Below are 18,321 nucleotides of genomic sequence, written 5' to 3' on the forward strand. Positions count from 1 at the left end.
TTGTCTGTCTCACTTTCTGTCTCCCTCTCTGTGTCAAGAGTCATTTCAGTCCTCCACCGGGTTGCCGGTTGAGGAGGATCCTGCAGGAGTATGAGAGCATCACTACAAAACTGGATCGGAGGAAGGGAGGCAAAGTGCCTGACTCGGGTGAGTTACTGACCGGACGTTCTTTAAGTGGGTCTGGGGTCTTAATTAGTCAATCATTTCCAAACCAATCATGAAGTTTTGTAGAACTCTTATTTCAATTTAAACGATTCTGCAGGTGTGCAGTCCACTCTTGTATTATTGCTGATTTTTTTTCTTTTAATACAAATCATGCATGACCTTTAAAATGTATGCGCGCAGAGTTGGTGTTCTTGGCTTTTTCCGTTTAACACAAAGGTAGAAGGAAGATGCGGGTGAATCAGGCAGACAGGTGTATCCGATATTTCTCATGCAGGTAGTAGATAGCTACCGAGAAAGCAAAGTGCAATGGTGCACATGAGCGGAGATTAATGCGCTCCAAGTAGAGGACTCTAAAAAAAATATATTTTTTTAACTTCTGTTATGGACTTAGTTGATGTTTGGATGGCTAACCATGTGCGCAAAAGGAATTTTTGAAACGTGTGTGTTGGAGACAATCCAGATATTCCCCAATGTTTTTTTTGTTTTTTTTGTAGAAATGTCTTTTTATTTTGTGTGTATTATTTGCAAACCGCTCATGGGATGCTGGAATTGCTTGAGCTTGTGGTGATAAAAGTAAGAAGTAAAAAGTAATATATTAAATAATCAAAAGTTCAAGGAAGGTCCCATAAAGATATGTCATAAGGAAGCATGAGGTAGTAAGATTTAAATGATGTCCTCTTAGTTCAGATATTAAATATCATCTGATGGTACCTGCAGTAGGGAGAAACCCACTTAGTGTCTATTAAGGTAATTTGGGTCCCATCTGCAGCTCCTTGACCTGCTTATTCATTATCATGACATCACCCTACCTGTCGATGTCCACAGCTACGTAAGCATTAAATAGCCACAGACATTAGTGTAATGTCATTTAAATCACTGACCTGGTTCTAAGATTTCAACCAAGCTCCTAAAATAAAATCTGCTGCCTTTAAAAGTTATTTTATTTTATATTTAAAGTCGACTGTTTGGGAAATGGTTCATGGTCGTTTTTAAATAAAAACAATTCCTCAAATTCAAAATATATTTCTCAAATAGATTTTTGTTTTTATTTGTCCATGTGGAAATACAGCTATGATTGTAAAATAAGCTACAATCATTTGAGAAAATAAGTACACAATTTTGTACAGTCTGTACTTTTCGTCAGTCTGTGTACACAAGCTAAATTTGTTTATTTTACAACCGCTCCGGGGACTTTCTAGGTGTGTCTTGTTTAAGTACTCTCACCACCTCAGGCTGAGGCAAGTTATTGTTTTACATAAATGACCAAACAAAATGGGGTTAATTTAATGACTTAAACAATTTCTGCCAAGCCATGACAGAACCTACGCTGGATTTTACAGATGAGCTTGTGTGTTAGGGAACATCACAATCACATCCTTTCTTTGTCAGCCTTTCAATCACTGGTTAATCTTTCATTTTGAGGCTGGTTCGTGTACTTTTTGGGCAAATTGCTTCCTAATCTTCTGGAGGTTATTGCGGATGTCATAGTCGCTCTTTTCGGGTAATTCTTTAAAGCTCTTAAAATGATTCCACCATCATTCGCAATTATTTTCTTTGGATTACCCAATTGACATCTGATATCTTTTTTTTTTTTTTTTTTTGTGTTGCTGACCAACTACTACTTTGTTGACCAAACAAAAATGGCTGATCCTTGCTTGACTTCCCGCAGTGGGTATTTATGTCGTCATTATTTTCCATTCATTCCGAGTTCATCCAGTGCGGCCGTGACCATAATGCGACAATCTCTGCACGCTCAATTACCCTCTCACTTGACATTATACCAGCAGCCTTATTGCTTCATTCATCAGACTCGCTCCTTTCACTTTGAGGGACGTTTCATGTAGCTCCGTTCATGCATGAGTAACACAGGAGAATATGCACGTTCATGACTACTTTGTGGAGAAAGCATGGAAAAGTCAAACCCTGTGAAGAAAAAAAAAAAAGTGGCTTCATGAATATGCACATTTGGGACAACTTGATTGAGAGTAGTGACGGGATAATGAAGCTTCAAAATTGCTTCGTTGTATTTTGTTGACGCCTCTAGATGGCAAAATTGAAAATAAGCTGAAAATGCATTTGGAGCTCAGAGTGCTCAGCAAATACGAACAAATGAAGGAAAAGAGCTGTCGGATGTCATTTTTCCCTTTTTCGCCCCGACATTGCCACCGCATTACGTAAGTAGTCAAACAAATCCATTTGCACGGGAAATTATATCTTTGCTCACATTTTTACCTTATCCAAAACCGTGTTTGTACTGTGGATATGAATAGAACTCATGAAAGATTGGATTATTTTGAATTCAATAAATCACTGTCTGCTAAGAATTGCGTTGCTTTCTGAGTAATACTTTTCTCGCCTAGCTAACATTAAGGCCGCTGTGTGAATATTCCACCTGTGTCAACGGCTGATGGCAAACCCTCCCAGCTGTCTAAAATCGGCACAGCAGCAGTATCAAACTGAGAGGAACAAAACTGTAATTAATGGATCACATTTTGACTGGTTTAATTTTAGCAGATGCCAAGATTAGCTTAGAGATTTATAACCTAGGGAACATTCACGGAATTGCGTTTCAGAAAATCCTGTCCCTCCAGAGAACGCAACAGGGAGGGGAGGGGCTGGGTGGGGAGGGGGGGGGGGATGATTACTGATATTTTTCTATATGACAGCTGCCAAATATGGTCTTTAGGCAGGCTAAAGTGTTTCCAAATGCCGCCTGCTTATTCAGCTGCTTGTTACACGGGCATTAACTGTCCTGTTTGCGCATCACACGCCACATCGCCGAGCTTATGTGGGCTCACATATACACGGCCGGGTTTTTTTATCTGAAATTTATTTTCCCAGATAGTTGCGGACCTTTGTGTCCATTAATGAACATATTTCCCGTAGATACTCCATGGAATGTAATATCGGTACTAGGCAATACGGCCCAGTTGTCCACTGAGGATTGGACTTTAAAGCTACTTAATGTCTAGGGGTTTCTTTCCCTCATGTTATTCCAAACAAAGCACATTTTGGTATTTTGTTAACACACATGCGTGGGCTCAGCCTTAAAGCATCTTGATTTTTCTCTTGTTTACCGTGATGGGAAATTTGCTGGGCATCTGTGTTTTTGTTTTTGGATAATTTGGTAACTGAAAGTATGCTTGACCTTAGACCAGCTCAGAGTAGGTCAAAATTGTGGCGCTGGTGGATTTGGCTGAGGTGCCTGAAGACATATGCGTGCGATTGGGTCCTATGCAACTTAGTCCACTTAAGGGATGATAATTAATGTAATGAATTAAATTAGACTTAAATATTTGAATAGGCCCCAGGCTATGTTTTACAAGAAATGTCTGGTCCCAATGTAAAATAAATGTTAACCAGGATTCTGACTCACTTTGCAGCATACACATTGAAGCACATTATCACATCCATTAATGTGCCTCTTCCATTTATATCATTTATACTAGCATTATTTTGTCTTCCTCACAAACATTTAAGATGACAAGAGGGATATAACGTTGAACACAGTCCTCACAGTCTCCTTGGAAACCGGATCAGAATCTTCTCCAATATGCATCAAAACGCACTGGTCAAAGATGATCATGTGAGCTTCTAAATATTTCCGTATCACTATACACAAGTCATGGGATGTTGTCCTGAACGTGACTGTACCATGTGATCATCATGTGTAGAGCACAAAAAAAAGAAAAAGAAAACACCTTTCTCTTGATGGGAATCAAATGGGCTTTGAATTATAACCCCAAGCCACTTCTCGCTCAGAAATGAAATGAGTCACATGTCGCCAAACTCTCTAGCACGGTGCAATTATAGCGTTGCACGGCCACGGCTCAATTTTTAATTTCCACATTTTCATTGATGTGAAAACCGATGAGCTTTTTCTAATGGCTTCACAGGAGGTATATGAGCTGATTGTTTTTTTTTTTTGTTTTTTTTTTTGCTCCAGTGGTGTATTTTCTGTCAATGGGAAAGATGAAGAGAATCTACAGAAGCGAGCATACTCTTTTTCCTTGTGCTGATTCTACCCAACCTGCAGCTGCATAATGACAAAATTGTAATTTGTTGCATCGACGGGGGTTCAATTTTGCCCCTGAATAATGCAACGGCTGAACGGCGCCACCTTGAATCGAAGGTGCGGCGTTCAGGAAAGAAATGGAGTGCAACATGGGCTGAAAGGAAGGAAAAAAATCTCTCACTCCTCTCCTCACCTCGGTTTTGTGTCAGTCACACACACACAAATGGCGAGCTGTGAAAAGACACTTCCCTCTCTGAACATCCCACGAGAAATCTCACTTTCTTCTTCTCATCCTCTCGCCATCCCATATTTTCTGACATGTTTGTTCTTTAACGCCTGATGTGTGTGTAATTAAAAGGCAGCGATACAATGACTGCGTAAAAGAGCCCGATGATTTCTGACCAAGAGTAGAGGTATGCAACGAAATTTCGTTTTGTGTGTACCGAGTGTTTACAAAATGACAATAAAGTCTGTCTAAGTCTAAGGTACCGAAGGGCCGACCGATTAATCGTTTTGTCGATTGATTATTCTATTAGGCTGATATTGAATTTCCCTTTGTTTTGTTTGTCCAGCTTTTGTTTACGGTGCATTGCTAAGATTTTAAACTAATGTATTAATTGATTAATTTGATTTTAGTTAAATAATTTAATGCTTTTGGTTACTTATGTATTTACTAACTTTTTTTGTCCTGAATTTTTGATTCGATTTTAGTTGAATGATTTAATGTTTTTATTTACTTATTTACTAACTTATTATTTTGTCCTTAAATTTCCTTCTGTTTAAGATTTAAAAAAAAATGAAAAAAGTATTGTTAAAGTCAAATGTTTTATTTTAAGTGACGAAAATAATAAATGAATATATTCGGTATGTATTTTCAGAATCAATCAGCCGATTAATCGGTTTTCAAATATCGGCGATGACATCGGCTAAAAAAAAAAAAATCCGGTCGGGCCCAACTGTACCGTTGTCCCTTTTACACCAGGGTCAAGTTCTAATGGTGGACCCCGTCTGTCTCAAGTAGAGCAAGATAGTAATACGACAATAGAGTTTTATCTGCAGGAAGTAAGGATCACCGTCTGTCACTTTGAGGGCTTAATGTTGACACGTGAGGGTGATAACACCTCACAAAGATCATAAAAAAATGACACAGACAAAGTCATAATGGGTGTTTAAATGCAATAAGGCAGATGAACAAACACTCTGCCTCAACTACCAGCACAAAGCCAAAAATTCTGCTTGTAACTCCAATGTCAAAGGGGGACATGAAAATCTCTAAATGACTTTATTGAGGTTACGCATGTGAGTGATCTGCCCTTTGCTTCCGAGCAGTTCGCGTTTTATCGTACTTCCTCATTCTCTCTCAGGGGGTGTAGCGTATTTTGTCAACAGAAGACATCAGAGGAGGAAACACCGACGCGATACTTCTCTGTTGGTTTACTAGACTGAAACGAGACTATTTTCGTAGATTGGATCTCGCCTGTTACTTTCCGTCCTTTTCTTTTGTTGCTATAAATCTGAAATAACATTTCCCCACACATATTTAATTTGGAATAGTTCTAAATTTTTTCTTTTAAATGATTTTTTATAGATGTTTTGACAGGTCAGCAGGATGGGGTGAAGAGCACTCTCCTCAGGTGACCTCCAGGCAGATGACCCGTGATGGCCACAGTATCACCTCCACTGTAAGTGCACCATTGAAAAAATATAATATATTAAAAATAATAATAATAATTTAAACTCACATTGCTTGATTTTTTTTTTAAGTTTGAAGGACGGTGTGATAAATACAGAACATCAAAGTCCCAAAGAGGAGCAGCAGGAGTTCCTGAGATCACTGGAAAACATCCTGCTCACCATTGTGCTTTCCATCATAATCATCATGACGGTTTTTGGCAACCTGTTGGTCATGGTGGCGCTCTGCAAGGACCGCCATTTGCGGTGAGACTTTTCAAAATAAAATAAAAAACAAAAACAGGTTTAACTTTGAGTTCTCGTCCTTCCAGCAAGAAAAAAACCAACTACTTCATCGTGTCGCTGGCCTTTGCTGACTTATTGGTGGCGTTGGTGGTGATGCCCTTTGCGGCCATCGAGCTGACCACCGGCGTGTGGAAATACGGCGAGATATTCTGTCTCGTACGCACATCGCTGGACGTCCTCTTGACCACCACATCCATCTTCCATCTGTGCTGCATTGCACTGGACAGGTCTTGATGTTTTTTTGTGTACGTCAACAAAAGGAAAACTAGGTCATCTGACATTTGCCGTGTATTTCAGGTATTACGCTATTTGCTGCCAGCCTCTTGTGTACCGACACAAGATGACCCCTCTGCGAGTAGCGGTGATGCTCGGCGGCTGCTGGCTCATCCCCACGTTCATTTCCTTCCTACCTATCATGCAAAGCTGGAACGCCATTGGCATCGAGGATATAGTAAGTCCTCACTCACTTGGCACGCTTTGCTTCAGACGAGGTAATCAACTCTTGCAGGGGAAAAAAAAAAAAATCCCAATCCAAGGTCAAGTCAATATATAGCAAGCGAGAGTCGGTATATCCTCCTTAAAGAGCAAGATGTTCTTTCGGCGAGGGCAATAGGAACATAAAACTCGGCAGCCTCATATTGTGTCTTTCTAATAACATTTTCAATCCCTCCAACAATGACACGGTAATGCAGTGATCACAAAACAATTTTGTCCTCAGCGGAGGCTGACTGGCTGCGAGCAATGACAGCACTTGAGCGGACTTTTTTTTCTGCTGGTCCGCCTGTGTTTTTAGGGGTTTTTTGCGGCCAGGTTATTTCAGAGCTAGCTTGAAATGAGCTGCGCAAATCCCCGGGGGGGGGAGGGCAGAGATGGACTTATTCATTCAGCCACGTTTAATGAAATACACATCTCTGCTTTTTTTTTTTCCCCCTAAGCCACGGGCTGCTCCCGAACGACATACGTGTCAGGAACGCTGGGGAGAATTAGGTCAGCCATACAATGGGGTGGGAAAGTCACTTCAATTGGGTGCTATTTTAACGAAAAAGGATTTAATCAGGTGCTGGTGTTCTATGCGACGTAACGACGATTTAGGTATCAGGATTGAGCTAGCGCAATAATGGATATAAATTGCAAAGTCTCATGGCATGACGAGGTCCGGTTTAATGATACATCACGAGCAAAGTCTCGCCGCACGCTGAGATTTATGGGTGGCAAAATTCACTTTTTTGGCTTGAGCGCACTTGCCGAATGTAAAAAGATGTGCAGACATTTCACCTTTGCTTTCCGGGGACACGGTGTACCTCGGTGAGCCGACATCGATCATAACAAACCTTTTAAGATGCCGTCTTGCAAATGGGCGGAAAATTCCAGTTAATTTCAACGAATATTCGGGGAAACATCCAATGTGGAGTTTAGCTGGTTGGGGTTCCACCAGACCTTCACGGAGCTCACAATCTGTCTGCATTTCATTCTCACCTTTTTTCCAGATAGAAGAGAGGCGGACCCCGCCAGGTGGCTCCAACGACACAAGCTGCGTCTTTCTGGTCAACCGTCCGTACGCTCTCATCTGCTCCACGGTGGCCTTCTACGTGCCTCTGGCCCTCATGGTCCTCGCCTACCAACGCATCTACGTGACCGCCATGAGCCACGTGCGGCAGATCGAGACCCTCCAACGCGCCGGATCCGCTCCGGCCGCCGGGACGCCCGCCGCCGTGGTCACGGCGAGGTCATCCACGTGCTCGGACCCGGCGGACCATTACCACCTCACAACGGCTGAGGGAGCCTTCTTACCGGAGTCGGCTCCCGTAGCCAACAGCCGCATGCGTGTCGAGACAAAGGCGGCAAAGACCCTGGCTGTTATTATGGGCTGCTTTTGCCTGTGCTGGGCGCCGTTTTTCATCACCAACGTGGTGGACCCCTTCATTCACTACTCTGTGCCCTGGCAGTTGTGGACGGCATGGTTATGGCTGGGCTACATTAACTCCGGCCTTAATCCTTTCCTGTACGCCTTCCTGAACCGAGCTTTTCGGAGGGCCTTCCTAGTAATTCTTTGTTGCGGAGATGAACGCTTCGCAAGGCAGCGGAGCTTCTCCTGCGGACCTACGCACAGAGTCTGCTCGCCCACATCCGTCAATGGGACGTCAATGGCGCTAAGGTAAATACACCACTTTTCCATATTTTTAGGATTACCGTATTTTCCGCACTATAAGGGGCACCTAAAAACCTCCAATTTTCTCAAAAGCCGACAGTGCGCCTTATAATCCGGTGCGCCTTATATATGAACAAAGTTTTAAGATGGGCCATTCATTGAAGGTGCGCCTTATATTCCGGTGCGCCATCTATATAAACAAACTTTTAAGATGGGCCATTCATTATAATCCGGTGCGCCTTATAGTGCGGAAAATACGGTATACATCGAGCTATACACAAGAGTCTGTTAACCTGCAAAGACATATCGGGACACTAAAAATGCCAAAACATGAATACGTAATATGTGCTAAACACTAACAAAACATTTGTTTATGTCTTGAAATAAACATCGAGTCTGTGAGCAGCTCACCACATACAAAGACCACACACAAATCCGAACAGTAGCATTAGCTCTGTCGCTAACGTAGCATGAGAGGTGTCCATTTATTTTAGTTACTAAAGTTGGGTCGCCATGGCAACAATAGAGATGCTATTTGCCTCTTTTTACAAGCCGCCTTCCAAATAATTACAAAGCATTTTCTATTATAGGATGTGATTTATAGAATATTTCAACCTTTGGACAAGAGGAGAGGATAAATGACATTTTTCATCATAATAACGAGCGTGAACACTGCTCCTTTTCAGCACAGGATTTTTGTGAATGTTTGTGGCGATGACTCAGTTGACAGCTGTGTTTGCGTTCCCTACTTCAAGTGGAGAGGATGATGGAGGAGGCGAGCCGCTCGCGTCTGGATTGTTTAACTTGAGCACAGACACTCGACCGATGCGCATGAGACAAAAGGCGCTTGCATGCGCACTTGCGCGTTCCTCGCCATGGAATTTCGCTCATATGAGCTCAAATCTGGGTTTTGAATGATTTGGGTTTGATCATTCTGACCCTGTGCACAAATCAGAACTTTATTTCAATGGGATGGGTGCACGTTATGTCACCTACTGCCTTTTTAGGACAGGGTATACTTTGTTACTGACATCTCCAACTAGCCAAAGAATTACAGCACACTTAATAACCACGTCACACGCCATTTTTAGTGGCTGATCTATGTGGTGCGATTGCAGAGTACAGTTTTGGTTACCAGGACGACAGGTGGCAGAGCTACTGTAGGTCATTGCGATGAAGCCAGCCTCCTCAGTCTTGCCAACATAGCTTGAAGTTGTTTGAGTTTGTCGCTAAATTTAGGAGGACTTGCTCACCCCTTTGCGTTCAGACTGAAAATGAACCCCACCGTATTCAGGTGGGATTTTAAAAACTGTTTGGATCTTCTAATACTCCTATAAGGGAGGGGCACAGGATGGGATTGGAAAGAGAGAAAAAAAAGTGTATATATGTAATTATTTTTAATTGTCTGAATGATCCTTACGTATTCTTAGAACTTCATATTTCATAAATGGTGCTTCAAATGGATGCTAATTGTGTTAATTTTATTTAACAAGGCCATACCGGTTGACTGTGTAGTTAATGATAAATAAATGTAAGATGACTTCCCCTAATGACTTTAAATGTAGCACATTTTCTTCTTACATAGTAGTAACCCAGTTAAATCTACCCTTGGGTGCTGTGTGTTATTTCTGGGATTCTGTCAGCGTCCTCCGCTGAAAAAAAGTCTGAGGCCAAACTCCACGATAAGCAACTAGAATGATAGGTGTGCTATTAAAAGCTAATTGGAAGTTTAAATATGTATTGGTAAGCCTAAAAAAAAAAGAAGCGGCCTCTCCTGTGTGTGTCACATTTCTGCTTGGAAACAAATTAAACTCAGTGTCCAAGTCTTCCTGTGACACTAAATCTGCTGGCTTCTCTCCTGAATTTACCTTTAGCTTCAGAGTGATATCATCGGCTACGTCCATGGGCTTCCTGTCTGCTGTTTAGTGGAGACGCTGTAGAATCCGATTCAGATTGGAAACAGATCTCATTGCAATAAAAAAGACAGGATACTGCCATTTGTCCTTAAAATGCATCTCGTAAAAAATAAAATAAATAAATGGCCAATAAAATGTCGCCGTTGCTATTATTAGCCGTGTTGATTCAAACGCTCACCATTTGGTATTAAGACTAACAATGTAGCTTAAAAAAGAAACTGTCATTTTTTGACCACAAATTGAATCGACTCCCACTCGCCTGCACGTGTGTGGTTTGCCCCTCTGTGTCTTGAGAAATTACAATCTGAAATCATTCACTACCAATGACGGCTATAGACGTCAAAGATCCATTTTAACTTGGCTAGCAGCAATTGAGTTAATTAATGGACTCGTAATCCTCAACTGACGAGTCAGCGCAGCTCGTGTGATATGACGACGGCACGTTTGACGACATCTCGCCATCGCCCCATAAAAAAAAAAATCTCCACACCATTTCTGTGCCATTTATCCAAAGTTGAGTCATTGCGAAACGGCTTACTCTCTCGCATTTTGTGGAGCTCAGTCGCTTGGATGAAACACACAGGTCGCTTTTGTATAAACGTTGCAGTCGCTGATTTATTATGAGACATGTAGAATTTATTGTTGTTTGATTGAAACCAAAATCTTGTAACTGAGCCACTGTAAATCTCACTCCCTCCGCTCCCTCTTGCTCGGATTTCGTCATCCTTTTCTCCTTCTGTTGGAATATTATGAAAGCGTATAATTAGTTGGAATTTAAAAAAAATAAATATGTAGTTTGGATTTCTTTGTTTTTGATGCATGGAAAGAAATATTTTCAAATATACTATCATATTTAGTCATGGCAAAATGCCCTGTTGTTTGTACAGTATTAGAATTGTGATGAGTCGGCAAAATATTATGAACCTCTATAAAAGCGTCGAATCCCCCTCCTCATAAGATTAACATTTCCCACCAAATAAAACCGAGCCGAGCACTTTCAATATATTCAGAATGAACTTAGTCATCCCTCTCAAGTCTCATGATTAATTGGATCTAAGATCCATCCTCCACGAACGCAGCCTCCGGACGTTCGCCTCAGCTGACCGATGGCCCGAGAGATACCCCGCCGAAAACAACACGGAGCGCAAAAATAAATCCCAACTTGATTTCATCCTGTTGAAACTCTTTTCGTTGCATCACATCGCTTGCCAGGCTCCTGGGGAGGGGGGGCTCAGAGGGTTTGCGCTATCTCACTTTCCCATCATTTGGAGAAGCGGCTGGAATTACCCACGCCGCTACCCTGCTCGTCTCTCGGGAGATAATCTCATTAAGAACACAAGAGGGATGAAAAAAATGTGCGATCAATTTTAATTCATAGTATTTCAAGTCAACAGTTTGTAAGTCAATTTGGGATTTGGTGATTGGCCGACCCCTGTTGACCTGCTCAATTATCCCTTAACTAACCACAATTTAATTTAGAATTTAGAAAAATTAAAAAAAAAATCACAATTCAGTCAAGCCGAATTTTGTAGTTTATCTCAAATGATATTTATGGTTTAGTTGATTTTGTATCACATTGTTTTTTTTCCCATTCCATAGGACCTAAAATAGAATTCAGTGGCTGCTGGTGTTGATACAGCGACGGAAGTGCATAGCTTTATTGTGAACAATGAAGCACTAATCTCCCTTTGCACAGTTGTAATTCTGTCTTCACAGTAAAAGCTAATGAAAGCATTTCTTTCGTTGAGACTGCCAAGTGTTAAAAAGCACAGTGCATGAAAATTAAATGACCAACGCTGTCGGTGTAATAGTGTGTATGTGCCAGTGTGTGTAAGAGTTTCTTGTTTTACCGACTCATCCCCCCGGATCCCAAAATGTTTTATCCTCCACGCCTAAATGATGATTACTGGATTGAAACCGAAGAATGAAAAAGCTCCATTAATAATAAAAGTTCATAGGCTTGTGCTTCAGAGGATTTTATTCCATATTTGCAGTTAAGTGGTGCTCTTGTTGTAGCTGCAGGTGAATTTTCTCTTTGGACTTTGAAGATGAATTTGAGACTTTGGCAGGATCATGTGGTTAGTTTTATTTCTTAGAATTCCTGTTATTTATTTTTGACCAAATCCGTAAAGCAATGGCAAAATGATTCCGTTGGATTTGAGTGTGTTTGTTTTGAAGGCTGCTAAATATTGGGTTAGTGCTTCCGTGGCCTCTCTTTCCTTGTATGCCAAACATGAGTTTGACTCTGTGTGTTCTAGTGCCTTTTTCAAATGTTTGGGTTTATTCCAGCCACCGTCCTTCTATTTTCCGTAGCACTTGTCCTCATGAGGGTCGTGGGTGGGGGCGTGTTTTGAGTATCAAACATCAAAAACATGATTTGCAGGCTAGATTCTTGTTGGGGATTGAAGCAAAAAAAAACTTTGTGGCCGGAACATGCTCGGACCGCAGTGGACCGGACTACACTAGATGAAATTAAAGTTCAGCAGAAGCTATAATTGGGGTCACGTCTCATCCCCAATGTGATTAGCAGGTGTCACACTTCCTTTATTACTCGCCTCGGTAGCAAGTTCTGGTTGTTTGCTTGTTTACTCACAAGAAGGCATTGACGCTGCACTTTTTGCTTGCTGCGTTCTTGTTAGCCTAGCATTAGTCCTTGACGGATTTATTTTCTCCAAAACAGAATAATATGTCCCAATAAAACTGTTGATTGTCCACCATTTGACTAAATAAAATAAAATAAAATAAAATAAAATAAAATAAAATAAAATAAAATAAAATAAAATAAAATAAAATAAAATAAAATAAAATAAAATAAAATAAAATAAAATAAAATAAAATAAAATAAAATAAAATAAAATAAAATAAAATAAAATAAAATAAAATAAAATAAAATAAAATAAAATAAAATAAAATATTTGCTCGCATTAGTCGCATTGCAATGATTGAGCAACTTAATCGAGAGTTCCTGCTTGAAAAGAAGCAAACATGACACATAGGGGACTTGTGTCCTCGAAACCCAGAAAAGGCTTCTGAAGAGCCTGGAGGACACTCAGGCACAAAGTTCATACGCACATGTACACACAGTCAAGTTTTGTTTTTGTTTTTTTACCGTGTTTGCTTTATTTATTTTTTTATGTTTATCAACACCACTTGGCCAGTGAATATTTTACTAAGATGATTTGGCTAAGAAGGATTACCTGAATAGTATTATCATGTTGACACTCTTTAAACAAGTTTATTTTACACTCTTGAGTTTTTGGGTCCACTGGATGTTATGCTATTTTAGAAAACCGGTAATATTGCAAAAAAAAACTAATTCCATTTTTTACGTTGGACCTCAATGCACATTTTGGCATTCTTGTTTAATTTGCATTCCCGTTGAGACTGTTTGCATTTGAATACAAAATCACAGCCTGAGACATCTACACACCCACATGCTATAGCAGCCAAGATTTTTTTTTCTTCTTCTCAGACCAGTGGTCCATTTCTAATAAGGTTGACCTACTTCTACCAAACAGTCCACAACAATGGACTATGAAATGCGGTTTATATTATTAAAATATATTCCATTAAAATGATGGGATTTGAACTTTCTGGTTAACGTTCCGATGGGAAAATCGCCCTTATCGTCCATCCTGATCAGTACTACAACTTTCTCACTTCTGCATCTCCAAAAGCCAAGAAGATAAGAGTGAAATTTGATTATTTAATGTCCTTGAAGGATATTAGAATCGAAGGAAAGGAACACACGCACGTCTCGTATATCCTGTGTTTATCTCTCTTGGGTCGCATGCTTTCAGTCAAACGCCTTGCAGCATTTTTAGATGTATCAAAACAATCCACTTCCAGTGGGGAGACAAATTTGCGTTCCCCTCAGTGTTGATGCAAGGGGGTGGGGGGAAAAGCTGCCAGTATCAAGTCTCTGGATTCAAGCTAGTTAAAGTTCAAACAGAAAAGCTCAGAACTTGCTGAAAAACAAAAAGCCTCGTTTATTTTGTATTTTATCTTTGTGACATTACGCTGAATATTTAATATGGAACATATACATGGACAATAATAGCCCGGAGCTAGCTATCACTAGCACGAGAGCTAGCACTAGCTTTGTCAGAATTAATATATTTCACATCCTTGTTTTCAGCATAGCACGGAACAATTCAGTGGTTCTTTGTGACCTTGGTGTTCTTCAACTTTTTTTGTTTCGATGAAACCTGACAGCAAATGGAACTTTTTCTCCAACAGAAATCCCCATGGACACGCAGTCCTTAAATTGCACAAACTGATGAAAAATCCTTAAAAGTCCCGAAAAAATACGAAAATGCTCTCACATCATTTTTTTTTTCCCCCCGCAGCCAGACAGCAAAGGATCCGATCACTAAAAAAACAGGTTTTGATTTAAGAGTTGGAAAAACAGACTTATTTTACTTCGGGAACGCTTTATGATATCTTTACTGCTACAACACGTCAGTTTTGAAGAAACATCTTCACTTTATCTAGCAAAGATACACAGTGTGCAATGCATGTAGGCCTAAGTCAATGTTTGAAGTATGACTTTGCATTTGATGTGTTTGATACTCCAAACATCTGCCGAGGCCTTAAGGGCATAAGATGTTAATTCAGCCTAGCCAAGGATCATACCATATATGTATGTTCACTACACTGACCTGGATCTCAACTCAGCCTGAATAAATTGAAACTGATAAGGAACTGTTGAGTTTCTCCTCAAAGTGAAGTTAAGTGTGATGCAATCTTCTAGCTAACGCACAGAAGTAAATCGTCCAAAAGAATTGAGAGCTTATTTGCGGATGGATGGGTGGATGGACGAAAGATTGATATAGATATATAGACATCTAGCTAACTGGATGAAAGGTTTTCAGCAGGAAAGCCTCTGCAAAATATAAAAAATAGATTTATTTGAATGTGAAAGGACACAAACTCAATATCGATGCTAATGTTCTCATCTCCGCTTTAATATTTATACTTTTTCCCCCTAAATATGTAATGTCTGTCCAGTATTTTAGCACCACCAGGGTACAGTCAGCGACATGTTTTATTCATGAGTGCTGTTCTTGTCAAATGAGCTCACAAATGAATATTTAATAGACCTAAATTCTGCCACCATGTGCTAAACTGCCTTTGACTCATCTGCGTGAGGTTCCTTGCTTATTCCGTGCATATTTCAAATATTCCACAAGACACTTGTTGAGATTTGTGTCAAGGAGACCTGTGATGTCACACTTTTTCTTTGTTTAACTGTAATCAAGCTTCCCATTTCCGTAAAACTCGCGAAACTAGCAGGGCGTCGTATTGTCCGAGACTAAATCCTTCCAAAGCTTCTTCTGCTGGAAGTCTCCACTTGTTGAGAGGAGGACAGATACGGGGCTTTGTTTGGACAGCAAACACACTCCTTGTACAGAAAACACCGTAAAAAAAGTGGAGCCCAAGTAAAAGAACGTTTATTTTTCTTTTCCCTGTTACAGCTGGCCACGCCCCTTTTTTGGTGGGATTGTGCATGTGGTCAATCCAATGAATTATTTGTACTTCACCTGGATTGAAAATGTAAATTTGTCCTTCCTATGTATGTGTATATATATATACATATATATTGTATACAGCATATGTACTTTTAGTGATAACATTTTGTTTGTGTGTCTTCTTCAGATTGTCCTTCTTGCCAAATCGAAGCTACTGTGACAACAAAAGAACCATATTGGCCAATGAGCCCGAGTCCCAGGACTCCCTTGGACCTCTATGAGGACGACTTGTCCAGTAGGAGGCCAAGTGTCCTCTGTGATGTCAACTGCTGTCGACTGATTTAACTTTACTACATCGGTCAGTGATACCGGGGAGATTTCATGAGGTCACGTAGGTCGCCGATGGACGATCTAACCCGACGACCGGAAGACTGTAAGGTGCTTTGTTGTTTTTGATAATTGTCTTTAGATGAACAGCCAAGCGTGGGTCCAATTGAATCAAAAGCTCAGTCGCTGGTTCAGTCGCCATCCAAAGCTTTTTATTGGAAGTGTTGCACTTTAAGGTGACGCTGTAAGGCAAAAGGTCATATTCTAGTGTTTTTATTAGTATGTTGTGAAGATATTTATGACAAAAAAAAAATCATGTTTATTTGTCTTTCTTTTGACGTGTTCCCAATAGACCAAGAAAAGTCACCAGCAGCAAAAGGGTCTTATGCTGCATTATAAAAATAAGATGGAAGATGGAAGAAGTTAACCAAAAGTGACAAAGTAAAGCCTTCAATATTTATAAAATGAATATTGCTCGCACAGATTTTCCTCAGCGTGCTAATATGGTTCCCATAACTGAAGTCCTTTCTAGACATGCATTGTCTTATTTTGACCGCTAGAGGGCAGAAAGGCAAAATACTAAAGTTGTTGCAAATTTAAGAAGAAAATAAAAAATCTGCCTTTACAAATATGATCATGTCATTGAGGTATGAATGTAACAATATGTTTATTGTTTTGGTTGTAGTCAAACTGCATCATTACCAAAAAATTGATGTTTGTTATATTTCCACGTTTACGTGTTTACTGGATACATCAAACTAACTTTAGTCAGATTTCAGGTCGAGTGAAGAAAAGAGTTGATGTCCATTCTGATAATTACACAGCCTTTTCACTTTTGTTTACATTTTCTTTTCGTTGTTTGTGAAAATTGGGAGAATATTACTGTTAATAATTCAGGCTAAGGCCATTTTTGTTGTCTTTCTAAGGATATAATCAGAATATTCAGTTTTGATTATTCACAGTGACTTTCATCTTCTCTATAATGTCTTTTGCCTACATGAGGGGAAACAATAATAATAATTGTTGCCCATTTTGTCTTTTTTTTTTCTATTGCGTGTGGTGGCGGTTCAAAATAAATTTCTAGAATATTGAAATGAATTGACCTTTTTTGACCCACACTTACCTGACATCACCAGTTGCCGTTTTAGTCACGACTCTTTTCATTGAATCAAAATTAGCACAAAAAATGTGTTTTCGAATGACGGAATATGTTATTACGCGTAGGCATGAGACATATTTTTAACGCTCCGACACAAAGGCGTCGTCAAGCAGCCTATTCAATGACAGCAAACACAAAGATCAACAATCAGCGATTGGCACCGAGCCTACCATTAACTAATCAGAGGAGGAATTTATGTTGTCGGGCCTCTCGCTGCTGTTTCCTGTCAAAAGAAATGATTTCAACATTTGACTCCCTGTGCCAATATTTATGTTGCTAAAAAGGTATCCTCTCGACCCCATGTGTGTGTATGTGAGCAATGATTCATTGCCTGTTGCTATGCATATTTCTCATAATCAGTTTTCCCCGAAAAGGGGAGGTATCTGTGGAAAGCAATTTGCTGCAGGATTTCGATTGTTTTGTGAATAAAGTTCAAGGGATTTGCTGACTTATCTGCTTTCAAGTGGCGTTCAGAGGTCCCACTCACCATCAAAGCGGCAACACTGTGCCCTTCAACGGGTCAATTATACACTTGGGGTTCCCTTTGAAAAATTGTGCAAGCACAACGTAGACGTAGTAGACTACTCGATCGATACTGCAGAGGTCATTGAATCTGATTGCCTTAGTTTATTTTTGTCTGGTTTTTTTTTTTTTTTTTTCGTGATGCTATGTAGATTCTTACCACCAGATGTCAGTGTAAGACAAAAAAATGTTTTCTCTCTCTTCTGGCTTCTGACTAAATAAATAAAAACATTTTCGCAAAAGTCAGAACATTTCAATTAAATTCCATATATATATATGAAGGACTTTTCGACCTTCCGCTTCTTACCACCAGATGTCAGTGTAAGACAGTTTTTTTTCTCTCTACTGGCTCCTGACAATAAATTAAATAAATTAAATAAATTAAATAAATTAAATAAATTAAATAAATTAAATAAATATTCACAATATTCAGAACATTTCAATTAAATTCCATATATATGAATCCCTTTTCGACCTTCCGCTTGTGATTCACTTAACAAGATGATTAAAGCGAGCCCCCACACACACAAATACACACATCAGATGACACATGTTTTCTTTGTGAGCATGACTTTACCTTTGTCACGGTTGATACGAAAACATGAACGTGCTTCTCTCAA

General features: G+C 39.9%; 1 protein-coding gene across 4 annotated transcripts; it reads left to right on the top strand.

Annotated features, from left to right (window-relative positions):
* The first annotated feature begins 12 nt into the window (after positions 1 to 12).
* On the top strand, positions 13 to 17,631 carry LOC133163744 (5-hydroxytryptamine receptor 4-like). 4 transcript variants are annotated; one of them, XR_009716443.1, is made up of 8 exons: positions 24 to 147; positions 5,781 to 5,862; positions 5,945 to 6,118; positions 6,184 to 6,384; positions 6,455 to 6,608; positions 7,645 to 8,312; positions 15,881 to 16,131; positions 16,373 to 17,631. XR_009716443.1 is itself a non-coding variant. In XM_061293959.1 (7 exons), the coding sequence occupies exons 2-7, from the start codon at positions 5,840 to 5,842 to the stop codon at positions 15,972 to 15,974; spliced, it is 1,314 nt and encodes a 437-aa protein (XP_061149943.1). In that variant the 5' UTR covers positions 13 to 147; positions 5,769 to 5,839; the 3' UTR covers positions 15,975 to 17,631. The 4 variants fall into 4 exon arrangements, 2 of the variants coding, with proteins under 2 accessions (XP_061149943.1, XP_061149942.1); XR_009716444.1 differs by having other exon boundaries at positions 15,881 to 16,126; XM_061293959.1 differs by having other exon boundaries at positions 13 to 147; positions 5,769 to 5,862; positions 15,881 to 17,631.
* The last annotated feature ends 690 nt before the right edge of the window (positions 17,632 to 18,321 follow it).

The sequence above is a fragment of the Syngnathus typhle genome, linkage group LG12 (assembly GCF_033458585.1).
Source record: "Syngnathus typhle isolate RoL2023-S1 ecotype Sweden linkage group LG12, RoL_Styp_1.0, whole genome shotgun sequence".
NCBI lineage: Eukaryota > Metazoa > Chordata > Actinopteri > Syngnathiformes > Syngnathidae > Syngnathus > Syngnathus typhle.

Bases quoted from the DNA above. Each gene is read 5' to 3' on its own strand.
- LOC133163744 (XM_061293959.1), top strand. From the start codon at position 5,840: ATGGCCACAGTATCACCTCCACT. The intron at 6,119-6,183 runs GTGAGACTTTTC...TCGTCCTTCCAG, and splicing joins TGCAAGGACCGCCATTTGCG to CAAGAAAAAAACCAACTACT. The intron at 6,385-6,454 runs GTCTTGATGTTT...CGTGTATTTCAG, and splicing joins TGCTGCATTGCACTGGACAG to GTATTACGCTATTTGCTGCC.